At 45.1% G+C, this 18,036-nt stretch overlaps 1 protein-coding gene across 1 annotated transcript in view; it reads right to left on the minus strand.

The window, feature by feature from the left end:
* CRYBG2 (crystallin beta-gamma domain containing 2) overlaps positions 1-18,036 on the minus strand; it is a 332,393-nt gene that overhangs the window by 75,729 nt on the left and 238,628 nt on the right. The window contains exons 4-5 of the mRNA XM_069224031.1: positions 8,022-13,800; positions 3,748-3,795 (exon numbers count right to left, since the gene is read on the minus strand). Coding sequence (XP_069080132.1) covers positions 3,748-3,795; positions 8,022-13,800 — 5,827 coding nt within the window. The remainder of the gene's footprint in view (positions 1-3,747; positions 3,796-8,021; positions 13,801-18,036) is intronic.

Here is an 18,036-nt window from a genome sequence, read left to right on the forward strand (position 1 = left end):
AATCTAATGGTCAAAAACAGAACGAGACCATGCTTGAAGTGTAGCTGAATCATGAATAACAATGAATAACCATGGGTTGTCCATGAACGTACATACAGGGTATGGCTCTGGTGGGTTGTAGTTGACGACTGAGGAACTATAGGGGTAGCTCACTCTGACAAACAGTTGTCTGCACTGACACCAGTTCAGCCCTGTTCCACCCACAACTAGGTTGGTACATGAACTACAGCTTGCAGGCTAGAGGGGTCAGTGAAACAATAACAAGTGCAGTGATGAGAGGGTGAGGCCCACTTGAACATTCTTAACCCAGAGGCAGGGGAGGAGCAGTTGCTGACCCAGATACTACCGCTCCCATCAAGGTGCAAGTGCAGAAGGTATGAGGCTCAGTGTCACCGGCAGATAAGTTAATGTTGACAACATAAGTGACAGTGCCCTGGAGCCAAGAGAGGAGATGAGCAGACAGGCCTTCAGCCCCCGAGGCAGGGCTCATACCAAGAGTCTCGCGCTGAGAGAGAAATTTGATGATAAACCAGTAGAGTGACCTGGGTAGTGAGGAGTGTCTCTAATGTGCACACCCCAGAGGAAGCAGGGGAAAGGAGGGCACCCCACAAACAGAGAAAGGGTTATCAGGAAGTCTTCTTGCTGTCAACATATTTTGAAACAACAAATTTATAAAACTGGACACTTGGCAACATCACAAGTCTTCTAATAGTCTATTAGAAAATACTATATCCTGCTCATCTCATATCTCTATCCCAGATACAACTTCCAGCAGAGAAGGCAAGGATCAACCATATCTACATTATAAGGAAATGCGGGAGATCATGTCATTGAATTGTAGATATCTGACTGAGCAGACCAACCAGGAGTACCTGAAGCCCACTTTCCAGGCATTGCCAGATTTATCAGCGGACAGTGCCTGTTACCCACAGCTCAAATGAACTTAATTGGTACTGAGCTGAAAAGAGATCCATACAATGCTTTCTACCAGAGGAACTAGTTTTGAGAGTACTGAAGTATTCTAAACAGTCAAACTCGAAAAGACAGCTGCGGGGTATTACCAAAAGCAAGGGTGCACACTTTGAAGATCAGAGTCTGCTTATTAAAGGGGCTCACTTGAACCTCTCCTTAATTTGGGTTTGCTGAGAGGAAATAAGGAAAACCCATGACTATCAACTGGATTATGGAGGCAAACGGATGTTTGATTATGCTTTGCACATACTTCTAGAATAATATTCTATTCTGCATAGCATTATTGATTGAAAATGTATCTCACACGGTCACAAGTTGAGGATGAGGAACCGAATGAAGAGAAGAAACTCTCTTTCAATGTAAAATGCAGAGGACCTGTGGTAATGAAATTCAGGATCGCCCATGTCTAAGAACGCCCAACAATGATTTCTATATATTGATGAGTGGGATTCAATGTAGGTCAAACAGGCTAGATCCACCAGATTTTCCGATTTTCAAGGTATTTACTTGAGATAAATTTGCATATGATGAAGTCAACTGAAGCTGGCTTACATAGCCAGTTGTTAGCCTACAATTCAGGCCTGGGTCAGTCATTCCTCAACTGATATTAGACAGCCCTTCTACAAAGCAGTGCCACCTGTACTGTCTAGAAGTCTTCAGTCCGACTCTCAGGAAAAACAATTTACCATCAAGTTGAAGCTTTAATATTTAGATACTCTGGTCTTCATGAATGAAATTATTGGGCAAATTAACATACTTCTTTTAAGAATGGAAATCAGCGAATAATTTTATAAAGCTTCTAGAAGATAAAAAATGTTCTTAAAACGTGTTGTAAAACCTAAGTGTATTATTTTGAGCAGATTGTCAATGTGTTTCACAATCATTCCTTAAAGTAGCTCTAAAGGTGTTTTTTTATATTTTTTAAAACTTTTAAATACATTTTAAAAGTCTGCATCTGTGATGAAACTATGCTGTGATAGCTGTTCTCATATGCAATATGGATATTGTTGGGATCATTGGGACTCTAAAGGCTAAACAATCACAAGTAGATTTACTTTCTTATGGGGTAAAGTGATTGCCAGCTGTCTGCAAAGTGCTGATTGTCTCTTACTGCTTATCATTGCAGGTGTACGGTGTTCTGAGATACAATTACTCACTTCTTTTCATCCAGAGGAGTATATCTGTCTGATTAGGGAAGACGTTTGAATCGGATTAGATCAGATTGCTTTCAGTAGTTGGGAGAGGTTGACAAGTGGTCGTTCTGCTCCTTGGAAGTGCCCCCTTCAGTGTCTCTGGAGGTGATAGATTTGACAATTGGGTACTACAGCAGACCGAACTTTGTATTCTTTCTGATCAATTCCCTTGCTCACGAGAAGGTCAGTTTCAGGTATTCAGATTGTTGCATTATGTGAAAAAGCCCCCAGTATGAGTGTGCGCTCTCCTCCAGCCATCTTTTGGAGCACACCCATACAACTTCACTCAGCTCTTCTTTTAAGCATATTGTCTGCTGTCCAGGAAGATCTTGTGTTACTCTCTCTTCTGGGGCCTGTTTGCATTCTAGAAGAGTCCCACTCCTCCCCATCCACATTATCCCACACTGGCAATTTTTTACAACTTTGGTGGTCTATACAATCCTTGCATATGTATAGCTGAATTGAGCCCATTGGTGCCTCCAGCAATGTTTGATTAGTGTCCATCTTCTACTTTTCTCTGGTTCATGTATTTTTAGAGTCCTGATGAAGATCCTCCTATCTGTCTAAGGGACCAAAGCTTCGTCAGCTAGTTCTAAGGACCAAATTTGATTGTACATAAGAATAAAATGGGCCATGTTGTTCTTACTTGATATGCACTCTTGATCATGCATTGGCACAAGGGTGCATCACCTGTATGAAAGCAGCGAGTATGTTTCTTAACACACACATACACTGCTGTGACATTTGTTTAACGTTTTTATATACATTTGAATACATTGATCATTTGATGTATTTGTACACTGATTTGGAAATCAATGAGACCACTGTTCTTTACACATAAGCTTACCCAAGGTCCCAGACGACACTCGGGATCCCTTGTCACTTTTTAATGTGTGCATTTGTTTTTTTTAATTGGTAGATACTATTTTGGCCTACTCTGAAAATAGCTAGGCATTCTTTTTGCTGCACTGAACGGGATGAAGCTGTAACTTTGTAGCCCCTTAAAAAGCTAGCAGCCACTAAACACTCTCAAGTGTTGAGTTATTCTGTGAGGACTGGATTGGACACAAGAATAATTTCCAAGTTTGCTGTCTTTTGTTGAAGCCTGGGAATAGGTTCATGTCTCATCAATGCGAGGGTGCCGTAAAGGTGAACGTGGGGGCAGGAAGTCTGAAACAACACTAAGACACCATCACTTCTCCTCTTCCACCGTCTCATACTCCTACGTTTCTGTCCTATGGTCCCAGCATGCTCTTGCCTTGCACTCCTTTCCCATGCCCACTCTCTGCCTTCAATTTCTTCCCTGCTTTTCTTCACTTCTATCAACACCCCATAGTTCTCCTATCTCCTCCAACATCTATCCTCTTCCTCACACTCTCTGCCTCCAGACTGTCCCTGACCTTCTCTTTCCAGCCTCTGCCAGCCTCCCCGGTTGATGCAGTATGGAAACTGCTCCCTGGGTTAAGGGATTTCCCACTTGGAAATATCCAAGCACCTGATAGACCAGCCCAATGTGTAAGGAGTCTTAACACCTGATGTGGGTTATGGCATAAATGTCTGCAGTACTTAATTTTCTCCTCACCTTCCCTGGCCTGGGGTTGAGTTTTCCACGTTCTCTCTCTTGATGTTGCTGTAAGGAAAAACACAGAAAGAAACAATCATCAGTTCTGGAACTACCCATATTGATGTATACTCTTAAAATGAGTGGCAGACATTTTTGAAGGTTAGGGAAAGCAGATGAGAGTTAATATACTTTCAAGGTGTGAATTATCCATTTAGGGTATGACTTTGGGGTGAGGTGATCATCGAACCTATTCCAGTCTCTTGTCTCAGCCTTTTTAGGGGAGTTACAGGGTTTCAAAGTGTGTACTTTGCAACCCCATTAATCTGCTTTGCAACCCATATGAATGAATCAGTACAACTGTTGGACTTTAAGAGTGAATATGCCTTGAAAATGTACAAAGTTTGTTTTGCATCTTATCCATCCATTACTTTTCATCAGCATGCTGAATTTAATAAATACGCAACATAAAATGCACACAGGCACATCATCCTTGGCCAAAGGTTATGTAACTTCCTGTTGTACAATCTGAGTCAAATATTGTGTGTGCTGTCACTTCAGCTACTCTTATGATTTTGGTCAAGTAAAACAACTGCGTATTACTTTAATATGTGTAGTTAGGTGTAGGAGAATTTGGGGTGGGCCTTTAAATAATGGCCATTTGATTTGAGGACACCAACATATTCTCATCACATCCAATTGTTACCCCCTTTGGGTCAAAGTAGATCAAAGGAATGTTGAATGACACAAGCAGTCTGAAATCTTTGAAAAAGAAAGTACATTTGCAAATTGCACATCCTTCCCTTCTCTGCTACTGTTTCCACCCACCATGTTCCCTCTTCTCGTGAATGCACTTCCACTTTTTTTCTGGCTCACGAGCTGTATTCGTACAGTAGTACCCATGCCTTTAAACAAAGTTGCATGGCTACTCCTCGGGTCATCATCACCGATTCTTGCTCATTACCCATTCATTTTCTCATTTGACAACATCTCTTCCCTATGCATGTTACCACATGGACTGCTGGACCTTCTCCGATTCCCTCCGTTTGCTGTACACGCAGATAGCATCCCACTGCCCCTCTTATTAGGCTGATGCTACCTATATGTTTAGTCTGCTGGACCCCCTTCCCAAATGGACTACCTATAACAACACAGACCATCCATGTAGATCCCTGCCTCTTTCTACTGCCTCTGTGATAATGCAAACCACGAAATATACCACAGGTCTTGCAGAGTAAATTATAAGCACTAGCTAGTTGCAATTATATTTTGTGCACCTATGTCCCAGAGCTCCTCATTCATTACACTGATAGACGTTGCGCCATAAGACTTTAAACGAGCATCTCCCGGATCACTCACATACAACACCAACACATTTCCAACACAGGAGCACAACAAATACATTATTCTGCTAAACGTGCTCTCCCCTATAGTGTAGCTTGCTGATCATCCCGAAAAGGGTGTTGGCGTCCCACAATAGATAAAACTGCTATATAAATGCTATAATAAAACACAATACAGTATGAAACCATATGTCAAGAAGAGGCAATTGCCTCCCAGGTGTCACTTACTGTGGACATGATTTTTTACTGCAACAGGTAGGTTTCTCTTCTCCTATGTGGCACGTGAATGTCACTGACTATGGCAAAAGGTCTAGACTGGAAACCAATATAGACCCTAGCAAAATGTTCAAATAACCTTGACACTGGAGACTAGAATAAAGCCCTGACCTTGTTGGGTCATGGCAACCTGCTCTGCTCTCTATGCAGTCTCCTTGCCTGCAGTCTACCATTAAAATGCCAGAGTGGCAGAATGACTTATCTGGTCCTGTTTTCATGCCCCTACGTCAATCTATCTATCTACGTCAGGACCTGGTGAGTCCAATTCTGAAAAGAGCTGAAGATTTCAATAATAGCTACTGATATAAACTAAAGGCACAGCTCAAACGCCTCCCTGTTCACCAAAAATATCAGATCTGATGCTTCTTTAGCGGAGAGAACTCTGACTTTATAGTAGCAAAAAAGCCATAAGTCCCAGGGCATGGGAGTCACTATCTGACCTTAGTGCACCATACATCTCTGGTGTCAGCATATTTATTTCGAACAACTCAAGTATCCCTGAGGTTCATTTTAGCTTTCGCTCCCTTTTAGCTTCCCACACTTCAATGAAAGTCAATAGGGATAATAAATTCACTCAATTTTTTTTCAGATCTCCCTCTCATCTTTTCTGAAATATTGCCATGTACTCGGGTCCAGGAAAACAATTCAAACCTGAACTGTTCAGGTCAAATCCAAAAAGGTGGCAGCCTTACCAGAAGTCCCAGCGCTATCTGGTCACAAGGGATTTGGAGTCCCTTATCTATATGATCCTCGGGGTCTCTGGAGTCCCTTTCATATGATCCTGACAGATTCTGGTGTCTTTGCACTACCCAATTCTGAGGAGCCCCAGAATCCATGCTCTGTCTGATATTATAGGATCCTGCGGTCCCAGTATTAACTAATTCCAAGGTATCCTGAAGTCACTTGCTTCTTTCATTATCTGATCCATAGGACACCTAGAGTCTCTGGACCAGTGCTTAATTTGTAAATAAAAAGGTGCCGGTGCCCAAAGCCCTTCTTTTAAACACGCGGCTGCTGCAATTAAATGTGTGAACATGGAATACTGAGACGGCGTAATCCTGAAGCCATCTCGGGCCTCTTCAATCCATATAAAGCCACTGCCTGCCCCTTCAACTCACTATAGCAGCCTTGTACTTTCTCCCTTTCTGACGCCTTTTTGTTTTTCTCTTCACCCCTCTTTCCCATTTGTGTCTTTTGCTGGCAGCAAATGCTTGAGGCAGAAGAATAAGCCCCGGGCCTCAAAAATAAGTACCGGTGCTTAGTACCGGAAACAACAAGCACAAATTAAGCACTGCTCTGGACTCTCTGGTCTCAGTGGATCTTGAAGGCCCTGTACTATCTCTTCCATAGTAGTCCTGTTCCCATTACACTATCTGATGCATTGTCGAGTCTGTGCATGGTCTAAAAACGAGGGATCTTGTTCTTACTGATCCATATGGTTCATGGAGTCCTGTTAATGCTGATCCCTGTCATCCTGAATCTCCTGCACTAACTCATTCCGAGGCATTCTGTGGATTTTGTACTAACAGACACCCAGGGATCCTGATTTTAGGGTTCCTCAAAACTCTTCACTGTTGGTCACAAGGAACCCGGAGTCAATATACTATGTCATTCTGAGAGATCTTGTAGGCAGTAAACTACATGATTCCGAGGGATCCTAGGGTCTTTGCTTTATTAATTCTGAGGGATGCTAAGGTTCCTTTACTATAGCATTCTGAGGCTTCTGGAGTTCCTGTATAATCCTGCGTAATCTGCTTCCAAGGGATCATGGTGTCCTTCCACTATCTGGTCCCAAAAGTTCCTGGCATCCATGCACTGATCAGTGGAATTCTAGTGTCCATGAACTATCTGATCCAAAGAGTCCTGTGATACCACCACTAGCTGACTTCGAGAGGCCTCAGCCCCAGCCACGCAAGCCGTTCCTGAGTACAACCCACGCTGATACATGGCTCAAAGTAAACAGGAATCTATGAGCGATTTTTGCTGCACCTAGGTCATACTGTGTGGTCTTCAGTGCTAATCTACTTCTGACACTGGTCCTAGAGAATTAAAACCCCTGGCACATGCAAAACTGGTTCTGTGATAAAGTTCCGTCCTAGACATGTTGAATATCAAAATATCATACACAGAAATATCTTCCATAAATATCGTATATTAAACATCGTTTACAAAAATATCATTCCATCGGTTATAGATTTTGTATATGCTCCAACGGGGTGATATTTTAGTAACTGTAATGTATGACATGAGATTTATGTCAGGCAATATTCTTGGTCTTGATTAAAAAGCCCATCACTACACTTGAAGGTTCAGCTTCAGACCAATAGGCAGCCATTATACCTAGATTGTCTGGAACAGAGACCACGCCCCACTTTCCAAATCTGACATAATGGTACTTGTCCCATTGTTGCTACAGAGCCTGGGTGGCTCTAGCCAAGTTCAGCATGTACTTTGTGCACTAAAAATTATCACTGTTACAATTCATAAAGGACAAGCTATGAATGCAGGTAAGCATACATTTGGCAAAATAGTTATTAATATCAATGTAACATATATGAAATCCCGTGTGTGCTTCTTGTTACAGTCATTGTGGAAGATGAGAAGAAACACATATCCCTCCACTCAAGAAGCAACTAAGTATCAACCACTCAGTGTAATGAAAAGAAAGTAACTCACCCAGTTATCAGGGAAGGCTCTCAGCTCTGCCTGAGGCTGGACCTTGCTCTGCTTGGCCTCCGTGGAGCAGGAGGACACCCTGCTGCTACTTGTATGTGGGGTTCTTGGAAGGTGTTCTGGAAGTGGTGGTGCACTGTTCGGGGTATAGGTTGGAAGGTGTTGGGGAAGGGGTGGTGCACTGCTCGGATTTGGAAGGTGTTGGGGAAGTGTTGGTACACTGCTCGGGGTTGGAAGGTGTTGGGGAAGTGATGGTGCACTGCTCGGGTTTGGAAGGTGTTGGGGAAGTGATGGTGCACTGCTCGGGTTTGGAAGGTGTTGGGGAAGTGGTGGTAAAGTGCTCGAGGTAGGGGTTGGAAGGTGTTGGGGAAGTGGTGGTAAACTGCTCGGGGTAGGGGTTGGAAGGTTTTGCAGAAGTGGTGGTAAACTGCTCGGGGTAGGGGTTGGAAGGTTTTGGGGAAGTGGTGGTGCACTGCTTGGGGTTGGAAGGTGCTGGGGGAGTGGTGGTACACTGCTCTGGGTTGGAAGGTGTTGGGGAAGTGGTGGTACGCTGCTCAGGTTAGAGGTTGGACGGTGTTGTGGAAGTGGTGGTAAACTGCTTGGGTTAGAGGTTGGAAGGTTTTGGGGAGGTGGTGGTGCACTGCTCGGGGTTGGAAGATGTTGAGGAAGTGGTGGTATACTGCTCGGGCTTGGAAGGTGTTGGGGAAGTGGTGTTACATTGCTCAGGTTAGAGGTTGTACGGTGTTGTGGAAGTGGTGGTAAACTGCTTGGGGTAGGGGTTGGAAGGTTTTGGGGAAGTTGTGGTGCACTGCTCGGGGTTGGAAGGTATTGGGGAAGTGGTGGTACACTGCTCTGGGTTGGAAGGTTTTGGGGAAGTGGTGGTAAACTGCTCGAGGTAGGGGTTGGAAGGTTTTGAGGAAGTGGTGGTAAACTGCTCGGGGTTGGAAGGTTTTGGGGAAGTGGTGGTATACTGCTTGGTAAGGAGGTAGGAAGAGGAGATGGGGAAATAGCAGGGGCTTCCTCTTTAGGATCTGCGTCCTTCCCAAGTGGTTCATCAGGACTAGGCTGGCTCCTCGAATCAGAGCTTGGCACCAAAGGGACCTGAGGGGTGGTCAAACCATTCTTTAGGGTCTCCTTATTCTTCATCCCACCAAAGGGGGTATGTTCACAAATTTTGTAGCTATTGAAGAGGAGGCTATCCAAACGGGAGTAGGGTTTTCCCTCTAAAGGATTAGCTTTCTTCTCCAGCCTTTCTGACAACAGCAGAGTTCCAGTGCTGCAGCTCTGCCTCTGTGGCTTATTCTGGTCCAGGGTAGACCGGTACCCAGTGGTCCTGGAAGCATGGTTGCTATCATCCTCCCTGTGCCGCCTCATCATCTCCAGGGGGGATGACTTCTCCAGGTCCTTGCTTCTGCTTGGGATACTCTCCCAGGTGTAGATAGGCCTTGGTTTGTCCCCAGTGGCTGGCATTTCCTTGCCATCCTGGGTGGATACCACACCTGAGTCTATGTCACTGGCTGGTTCAAAGACCTCCATCTCCTCCTCTTCTTCCTCGTCCACAGGTGGTGACAACCTGTTCTCTGTGTCTGAAATACCAGGTAGAGGCTCTGATGACCTTGGTGAGCCACCGTCTTCCGTTATAGGTGGCAAAGTGGCATATACAGAGAGGGCCGAAGTCCGTGGCAACTTCACCACCCTCGGGTGTTTCATGATCTCTGGGGTTTCCAGGTTACGGACAATGTCAACCCAACTTTCCATGTCAGCAGCAACTTCGGATTCTTCTACCATACTGTGAGGCAGTGTGGACCCTTCAGCTGGTAGTAGGTGTGCTACGGTGGATGAGGTGTGCATATGCTTTGTGGAGGACATCTCTGACCCTCCTTCAGTCCCTTGAAAGTTTCCATCAGGCGGAAGCATTGTGTCCATGCTTTCCAGATTTTGTCTGGAACTCTGCTCACTGGAAGTAACAACAACCTCATTGTCTGTCACAAGGATTTTCGATTTTGGTGCAGCGTCATCATCAATGTTATCCATGGATGTTTCTCCTAACAATATGGTCCCATCATCGACCATGGAATGTTGTGATGGGCTGTCTCCATTTATGCGTTTATTGGAAAGCTCACCAACCTCCTGTTCTAATGTGACAGCAGCAATATCTTCATGGAGTTTAATGACAAAGTTTTCCTTTGTGGATATGGCATTCGAGGAATCGATCTCTTTGTGCGAGCTGCTTCCTGTCGCTGGTGTGGTAATTTGCAAGCCATCTCGCTCTTGGCAAGGGATCTTCACCAGCGTATTGCACTCTTTAATATGGTCTTCACTTTCAAAGGCATTTTTTGCAACTGAGTTAGGCACTCCTGATGTGGACTCAACTTGGTTGTCATTTTTTTCTCCTAATGATTCAATTGCTGCCCAGTTTTCTGAAATTTGATGGTTGCTGTAAGAACCTTTTACATTGCTGCTGGCTTCATTTTCCTGAATGGAGTTTGGTAGGAATTCTTGTAATGCTCTGCTGGTTTTATCCTGGCTGTTGATTTTTGGTGATGCTTCTGTTATTATACCTCTGTTTAAAGACTGGTTGTGTCCTTTTGGCGCAAGTTCGATTAGCGCCCTGCTAGCTGCATTTTGGGTTATAGGTTTTGGTAGCGATTCACTAGCTGTGCTGCACTCTTCATTCTGGCTCTCGCACTTTGAATTGAAAGTGGTCCCTATACCATCAAATACATCTTGGCCATTGCTTTGTTGTTCTGTTGTTATACTGCAGGTTGTATTGTGCAACAGCCTCGATTTTGTTTCTGTACTATGCACTTCATTTTGCCAGTTGGGTTCTTGAAGTGATTTTGCCATTAAACTACTGGACTCATTTTGCTCATCGGTTTCTGATGGCGAAGTGGTTACTTTATTGCTGACGACATTATGCCCAGGCTTTCCTGGAGGCATAGCTTCGATTATACTATTATTTACACTGTTCTCATAACTTTCTGGCAGTGGTGGGTCCATGATACTGTCAGTTTTGTTTTGTTCTGGGCAATTTTGCTGTGGTTTGTTTGTGCCAATGTGCAAATGATTGTGCCCAGGGCATTCTGGCGGCGAAGCATCCATTAGACTCCCGGTTGCATTATTATGTTCGGAGTTTTCTGGTTCTGATTTAAAAATGTCATTTCTGTGTTGATTGTGCCCAGGGCTTCTCGGTGGGGAGGTATCAGTTTTTCTACTGTCTGTGATTGGCCTATGGTTATCTTTGACTGCAGTGTACATTATAATACACGGTGTAATCTTCCCCGAGTGTTTTGGCAGCGGTTTGATCAATATACTGCTACGTTTATTACATTCAACATTTTCTGCTGGGGATGTTTCTGTCTCTGTAGTGGGTGTGGTGTGCCCAGCGCTTTCTGGTAGTGATGTTTCTATTATTTTTCTTGATTTATTTTGCCCAGGGCTTGCTGGTGGCAATGTTTCTGCTACTGTTCTTATTTTATTGTGCCTGGGGCGCCCTGGTGGTAAAGTTTCAGTTTTTTTTGTTTTATTGTGGCCATGGATTCCTGATGGTAATGTTTCTGCTGTTCTCATTTCAGTCTGGCCAGGGCTTCCTGGTGGTAATGTTTCTGCTGTTCTCGCTTCAGTCTGACCAGGGCTTCCTGGTGGTAATGTTTCTGCTGTTCTCGCTTCAGTCTGATCAGGGCTTCCTGGTGGGATTGTTTCTGCTGTTCTCGTTTCAGTCTGGCCAGGGCTTCCTGGTGGTAATGTTTCTGCTGTTCTCGTTTCAGTCTGGCCAGGGCTTCCTGGTGGTAATATTTCTGCTGTTCTTGTTTCATTCTGGCCAGGTCTCTCTGCTGAAGATGTTTTCGTTGTTCTTTTTGTCCTTCCTGGTGGGGATGCTCCCATTACACCACAAACAGCAATGTGCCCATGGGATTCTGTGAGGGAAGTGTCTATTTTATTGCTCGTTCTTTTCTGTTGTCGGATATCTGGTGGTGTTTTTATGTTTCGGCTTAGTGTATTGTGCCCAGGGCTTTCTGGTCGGGTTTCCTTTGCCCTGTTCGGTGTATTGTGCCTAGGTCTTTCTGGTGGTGATGTTTCCATTGTTTTATTGGGCGTATTGTGCTCAGAGCTTTTCGGTTGTGATGTTTCTGTTGTACTGGTTTTGTTAAACACAGGACTTCTTGGTAGTGTTGACCATATTGTACTACTGGTTGCGTGGTGGTCATGGTGTTCGGTTGGTGATGTGACTGTTATATTACTGGCTTTATTGTGGCCACAGTTTTCTTTTGGTGTATCTAGTGTTCTTGTCCTTTTGAGGTGCCCACTGCTTTCTGTTGGGAACACTGATGCCTTACCACTGGAAGTACTCTGCCACGAACTTGTTGGCGGTGATGTGGCTACTATGCAACTCGGTTTGTTGTGCCATGCACTTCCTGGTGATGTGACCCTTGTACTACCAGATTTATTGTACCAGGAGCTTCCAGTTGGTGACGTGGCAATTATACTACTTGGTTTATTCAGCCATGAAATGCCAGGCGGTGATGTGGCTATTATTCTGCAAGATTTATTGAGCCTTGGGCTTTCTGGTAGTGCTCTGCTTGCCACACTACTGGGCTGACTGTACCATGGGGTTTGTGGGGGTGATGTAGCCAGCACACTGAGTGGCGTATTGTGCCATGTGGTTCTTGGTGGTATCCTGATGCCTGTGCTGTGAGGTGTACTGTGCCTTGGGCTTTTTGGTGATGATTCAGTTACCGAAGTGTCATCTTTCTTTTGCCAGCTGGTGTGTTGTGGTGAGTTGTACTCCCTTAGCTGGGGGCTTGCATTTTGTGAGCCTATTGTGCCATCATTGCTGCCCTCTTGCCATATGCTTTCTTGTGGTGACAGAGGTTCTGCTGTGTGGTTTTCCCTTTGCCAGTGGCTTTCTGTTGACCTACTGCTGTCTGCTTGCCACTGTGTTTCTGCTGAATATATGTTAGCCGTAGCACTGGGGTCCTCCTTCAAGCTGTTTATAGTTTGGAATCGGGTTACTGTTGGGAAGCCCGCTCCAGAACTGTTCCCTGCCCTCTGGGAGGTGCTGTTTTTGGTTCGTCTGTTAACTGCACTGTTATCACTATTTAGCCAGCAGTCCCTGGTTGGGGAGTCAGTCTCTGTGCTGCCCTTGGCATTGGGCCAATCACTCTCACCCCCATTGTTCATGGTTAATTCCCTTGGTGGTGGGGTTGTCACAGGGTCACTTCCAGTCACCTGGCCAAACTCTACATGTCTCCATGTTCTCTTGGTGGGCGAGTACACCTGGGCGTACACAGCGCTGTGCACCATGGGGAGGCTGGGAAGGTCTGCTGCTGCTGGGCTCCGCCTCTCTCCCAGCGAAGAGGACCCGGGTAATACCTCCAATGAAGCTGCCCTTCTGAGCCCTCGTGAAGTTTCATTTTTCTCATATCTTCTGGGGCTTTGAGGTGAGACATTGTTATGATCTCTAGCTGGCATCTTCCCTACTATTTTCTCTCCTGGAGAATATATGGCTTCAGGGATCTCCCCTCCAGAGACAGTACGGGTGATCCTCTTGCTAAGCACCAATGATACCTTGTAGAGGCGGTGCCTAGCTCCGCTCACTGTTGGCTCTGGGGTGATTGCCTTCTGGTTGAGGCCTTTGCTGACTGCCTGGTGGTTTCTGGGGCCCTCCCGGGCTGCATCCATGCTGTCCTGGGGGTGCTCTAATCCCAAAGGTGATTCCTCACTCTCTGCCGCCACCGTGCCCACTGGGGTAGAGTGTTCTTCGCTGTCCTCCAAAAAGGATCTAGAAGGAGGAAGAAGAGGCACATATCAGTCACAGAGATTCAGCAATGACAACCTCTCAAGCAAATTCTAGCCGCTTGCTTCCCCACGCTGTTCGGTTCAGCGAAAACCTCTTCCATAAGAATGCCTTTGAGCTTCCGCAGGGAGCTATAACTTGAGTCAAGGAGTTAGATGGGCCTTCTCTTGCCACTGTAGATTACAAAGAGTGTGGCAGGAATTTTTCCAGATCTGCCTCTTAAACTAACTTGGGGTATTTTCAAAGTTTTAGGAATGCCAGCTGATCCACTAGAGGCACAAAAGACCATAGGACATTCTTGAAGACAGGGAGGCATGGGAGTTTAGCCTAAGTTTCTCTTCATAGGCACTATCTACCCCTCTGGTGGCATGCCCCTCTTTCTATGTTGGTTTGGTGTGCTAATCTTGGCCCACAGACTTGGTGCCCGTTAGTGATGACCCACTGGGTATCACCTACTTACAACCTACTCAAAGAATCAGTGGGCCAGGCAAATCCTCAACCCTCTGTGCCTCAAAGCGCCAAGCAAGAATAGGTGCCGAGAGAGAGAGGGTCTCAAGGCATGTGCTGACTAGTGGCTTGAATAAGATGAATGCCTGGCCGTCCATCCCTTCAATCCACTCCAGGCCGGTCCTTTATTCAGGCAGAGGCCCGAGACAGTCAGGGTCTCCCCCACAAGAGATGATGGCTGTCCACTGGCACACACGCTGAGCTTAAAAAGATAGAAATCCCTCTTGGCAGCACCCTTGGCACCAGCTCACAGCTCTCCTGATACTTACACTGACAGCTAATCAGACATCACTCTTCATCAGTCATACTGGAATCCTACACATCAGCACCGCTTGCATCCTCCTCCCTTCACGGGGGAGACAGTGTTATCATTATCAAGGACCTCCACAGGCATGGCTTCCTAGGTGCTCTGCTGGACAGTCACGCGGATCCGGTCACGCAAACTCGCTTTCTCACCATAGGGAAGATGAGCCTACCTAGGATGGTGAGGATGGCCTTAGAGTGTCTATGGGCGATCTCTGAGACATAGAGAAGCAAGCACAAGAGACAGTAATTTTGACCTGAAAGACAGAGCGAAGCATATGAGACAGTGAGGGAGAACTAAGAGACAGCAATACCTGAGACAGCAAGGCTCGTGTGACCAAGAGGCCAGACTCTAAAACTAGTGTGAAAGTGAAATTAAGAAAAAATAACCTTTTCCTCCTGTACTGTCCAAAACACATCGATATGAGAGACACATGCCTTCCCACGCTCTCAGATGAACAACTAGTTCCCAAGAAAAAGAAATGCAGAAAACATGTGTCACTGCTCATACTGGGAGAAAGAGAGACAGCAGACACAGCCCTAGCCGTAGGGTTTTCTGTCCTCGATGTAGACAAGAAGAGTAAGGCCAGTCAGTCAATCATCTAAGAGAAGCGCAACATGTCCATGCTTACCTATGTGCACGGCATGCCTTCATACCTCAAGATATGTGCTCGCGTACCTGTACATATTTAAGTTTTCATAGGTTCACAGGCATCCTTCCATAAGCATAGGCACACAAGTAACTATAAAAATAAACGCAGGCATGTCCTAAACACATAAATAAGCTTAAACATGTTGCATATGTGGTCATGATTGAGTAACTGGAATTACCTGTATTGGCAATAGCACTTCTGGAGTTAAGGTTCAGCTTTCAATTAAAAAAATCAGTTATAGGTTTGATTATGACTTTGGTGCAATTTGACAAATCTGCACCAGATCTGACATACCTTTTAGTTAATCGTTCCGAATTTTGACATACCAAGTTTCATGCAGTTCAGTGCAGGGGAAAAAGGTGCAATTCCCATTTTAGCTGCTGGAGGGAAGTTTGCTCTCACTACAGCAGTAACCACTCATCCCATTTACACGAAATTAGGCACTGAAGTAGACTTTTGTTAAGAAATATTTCCTTTTACGGTTTGGTGTGAATTCGTACATTTATTTGCATTTGAAAAGGCGTTGGGCCGGCAACGAAGAATTAAAACGCACAGATATTTTGTCCATTAAAATTGTGAGACAGAAACTTGCAAGTTCTGTCAATCATATTTGATTTTTGCATGATATTAGATTGAATGATTGAGTGCCTAAAATATTTGCACGCCATCTTGGAATGACAAAATGTGCACAATACCATGAGTTTCGTGCAATGGCAGAAAATCACAAGTACTCGGGATCATGGAAAAAATGTTCAAAAATATTACAACAAGCACTGGCAAAGCCAAGGGGTCTCGCCTTTGAGCCTGTTGGCCTGGCCAATGCCTTCTGTTCATGCTGAAGAGCACTTATAAAATGCCAGTACTGTACAGCATAAACAAAAGGTTAAAAAAGATGTGATGATGCAGTAGTTTCATTTTGTAGGGATACCGACATCGTTTTGTAGGCTTGTGTGTGTGTAGTGAAAGATGGGTGTTACTCGGGTGCCATTTATTTTTCCTTTACTGATCCAAGATAGAATAATATTTTTTTTTAAATGAAAATGGAGTAGCATGGCAGCTTGTTTATTTAAAAAGGAGAAGGACCAGGCTCAATTTGCTGCCGGTCATCCCAAAAACAAGATGTAATTTAAACAAGCATTTTCAATGCAACGGGTCTCACATTTGTTCGAGTTAGAGCTATAAGCGTTGTAAAGCAAAAAAACGCAGCGCCATTGCGCTATGTAAAATGCAGCGCTATCGCACTGCGTGGAAAATAAACAGATAAAGTTGTCCGGACTCCAGGCTGAAAACATCGAGCCTCGTATGTTTTTGGTACTTTACCGGTACTATGTAGGTGGGCTAAACACCAGAAAAGGCATGACGTGAGCATGCCTTTCACAAATGAAAGCAGGTGGATTTTAAAAGGCAAGCCCACGAACCAACGTAAGTGACTGACGTGGCATGGGTGTGGTTTCAAGCCCAAAGAGAGATTACAGAATAGACGGAGCGCTTTGTGCTCGCCCATAAAAAGGACCGATGTGGCCGAGAGCAGTGAAGAAGTGGGTCGGGGTAGATGGTGGGCAGATGAAGGGAAAATAAGCACACAAGGGAGGGAGCAAACAAGGAGGTGGCCGGGAGACACATACTGATGAGAGGACAGATGGTGAAGCACAAAGGCGAGAGCAACATGGATCTGAAGCAGCGCAGCAAATGGGCAACGCAGAGCAACACTGAGCACGGGGAGATAGGCACATGGACAAAAAAGAGTTACATGTACATTGGGAGAAAGAAGCACACAAGGGAGATAGCTAGAAAACACATGCACTCTCATGGAGTGCTGAAACAAAATGGAAAACGTTCCCTAGAAGTGAGTTGTGGAATGACACAAGTCAACAGGCTATGGTTCAGGGGAGGGGAACAAACACAAGATGGACAGGGATGCCATTGAATAACAAGCAAGCACATAAGAGTACACTAACCATCAGCAGACACAAAAAAAGATGTCACCACACCACAAATTACATTCAAACAGATCAATACAGCAATAGAAAGAGCAAGAGAGACAAGTAGAGTGAGATAGTTGGACGGAGACAGATTTACCAACCTTCACAATATGTTAACGGTGTGAGACCAGGAGGAGAGTGGTCTAGAGGGGGTGGAGCTTTGAGTCCATCACTGCTTTTCCAGCCCTGCTGGGGTCTTGAAAGAGAAAGGCGAAGGACAAGGTCGGCGCTTAGAACCCATACTGGGTTCAGTGAACACTCCTACTCTCCGCCAAAAACACTACGAAGGCTTTTGACACAGTCACCCATATCCCAAGGTGGTTGCAGAACCTGGGATGGACATATGTACTGCAGAGCCTCCACACGAGCTAAAAACACCCACTCTGCAGGGGTTTCCAGCTCACCTTTGGCTCAGCTTGTGAGATCTGCTCTTCAACAGAAGACCTGTGAATATAGTTGCTATTGTTTGACAAAAGGTGGCACCACGTCAACTGGCAGGCATGGCGAGAGGAAAGAGACACAGAGAGAGAACAACAAGTGTTAGAAAGATGGAAGAAGTGAGCGGAGTGAGAGGGAAAGACATCTAGTGAGAAAGCAAGAGAAGGACAGAGAAAGTGGGAGAGACATAGAAAACAGAAGTGTGAGAAAAAGGGAGACAGCGAGAGAATGAGAAAGAGATGGAGATAAAGAGAATATGAGAAAGTGAGACCAAGAAGAGTAGGAGAAAGCAGGAGAGAGGCGAAAAGAGAGAAGGGGAGAGGAAAGGAAGAGCGACC

Source organism: Pleurodeles waltl, chromosome 3_1 (genome assembly GCF_031143425.1).
Source record: "Pleurodeles waltl isolate 20211129_DDA chromosome 3_1, aPleWal1.hap1.20221129, whole genome shotgun sequence".
NCBI lineage: Eukaryota > Metazoa > Chordata > Amphibia > Caudata > Salamandridae > Pleurodeles > Pleurodeles waltl.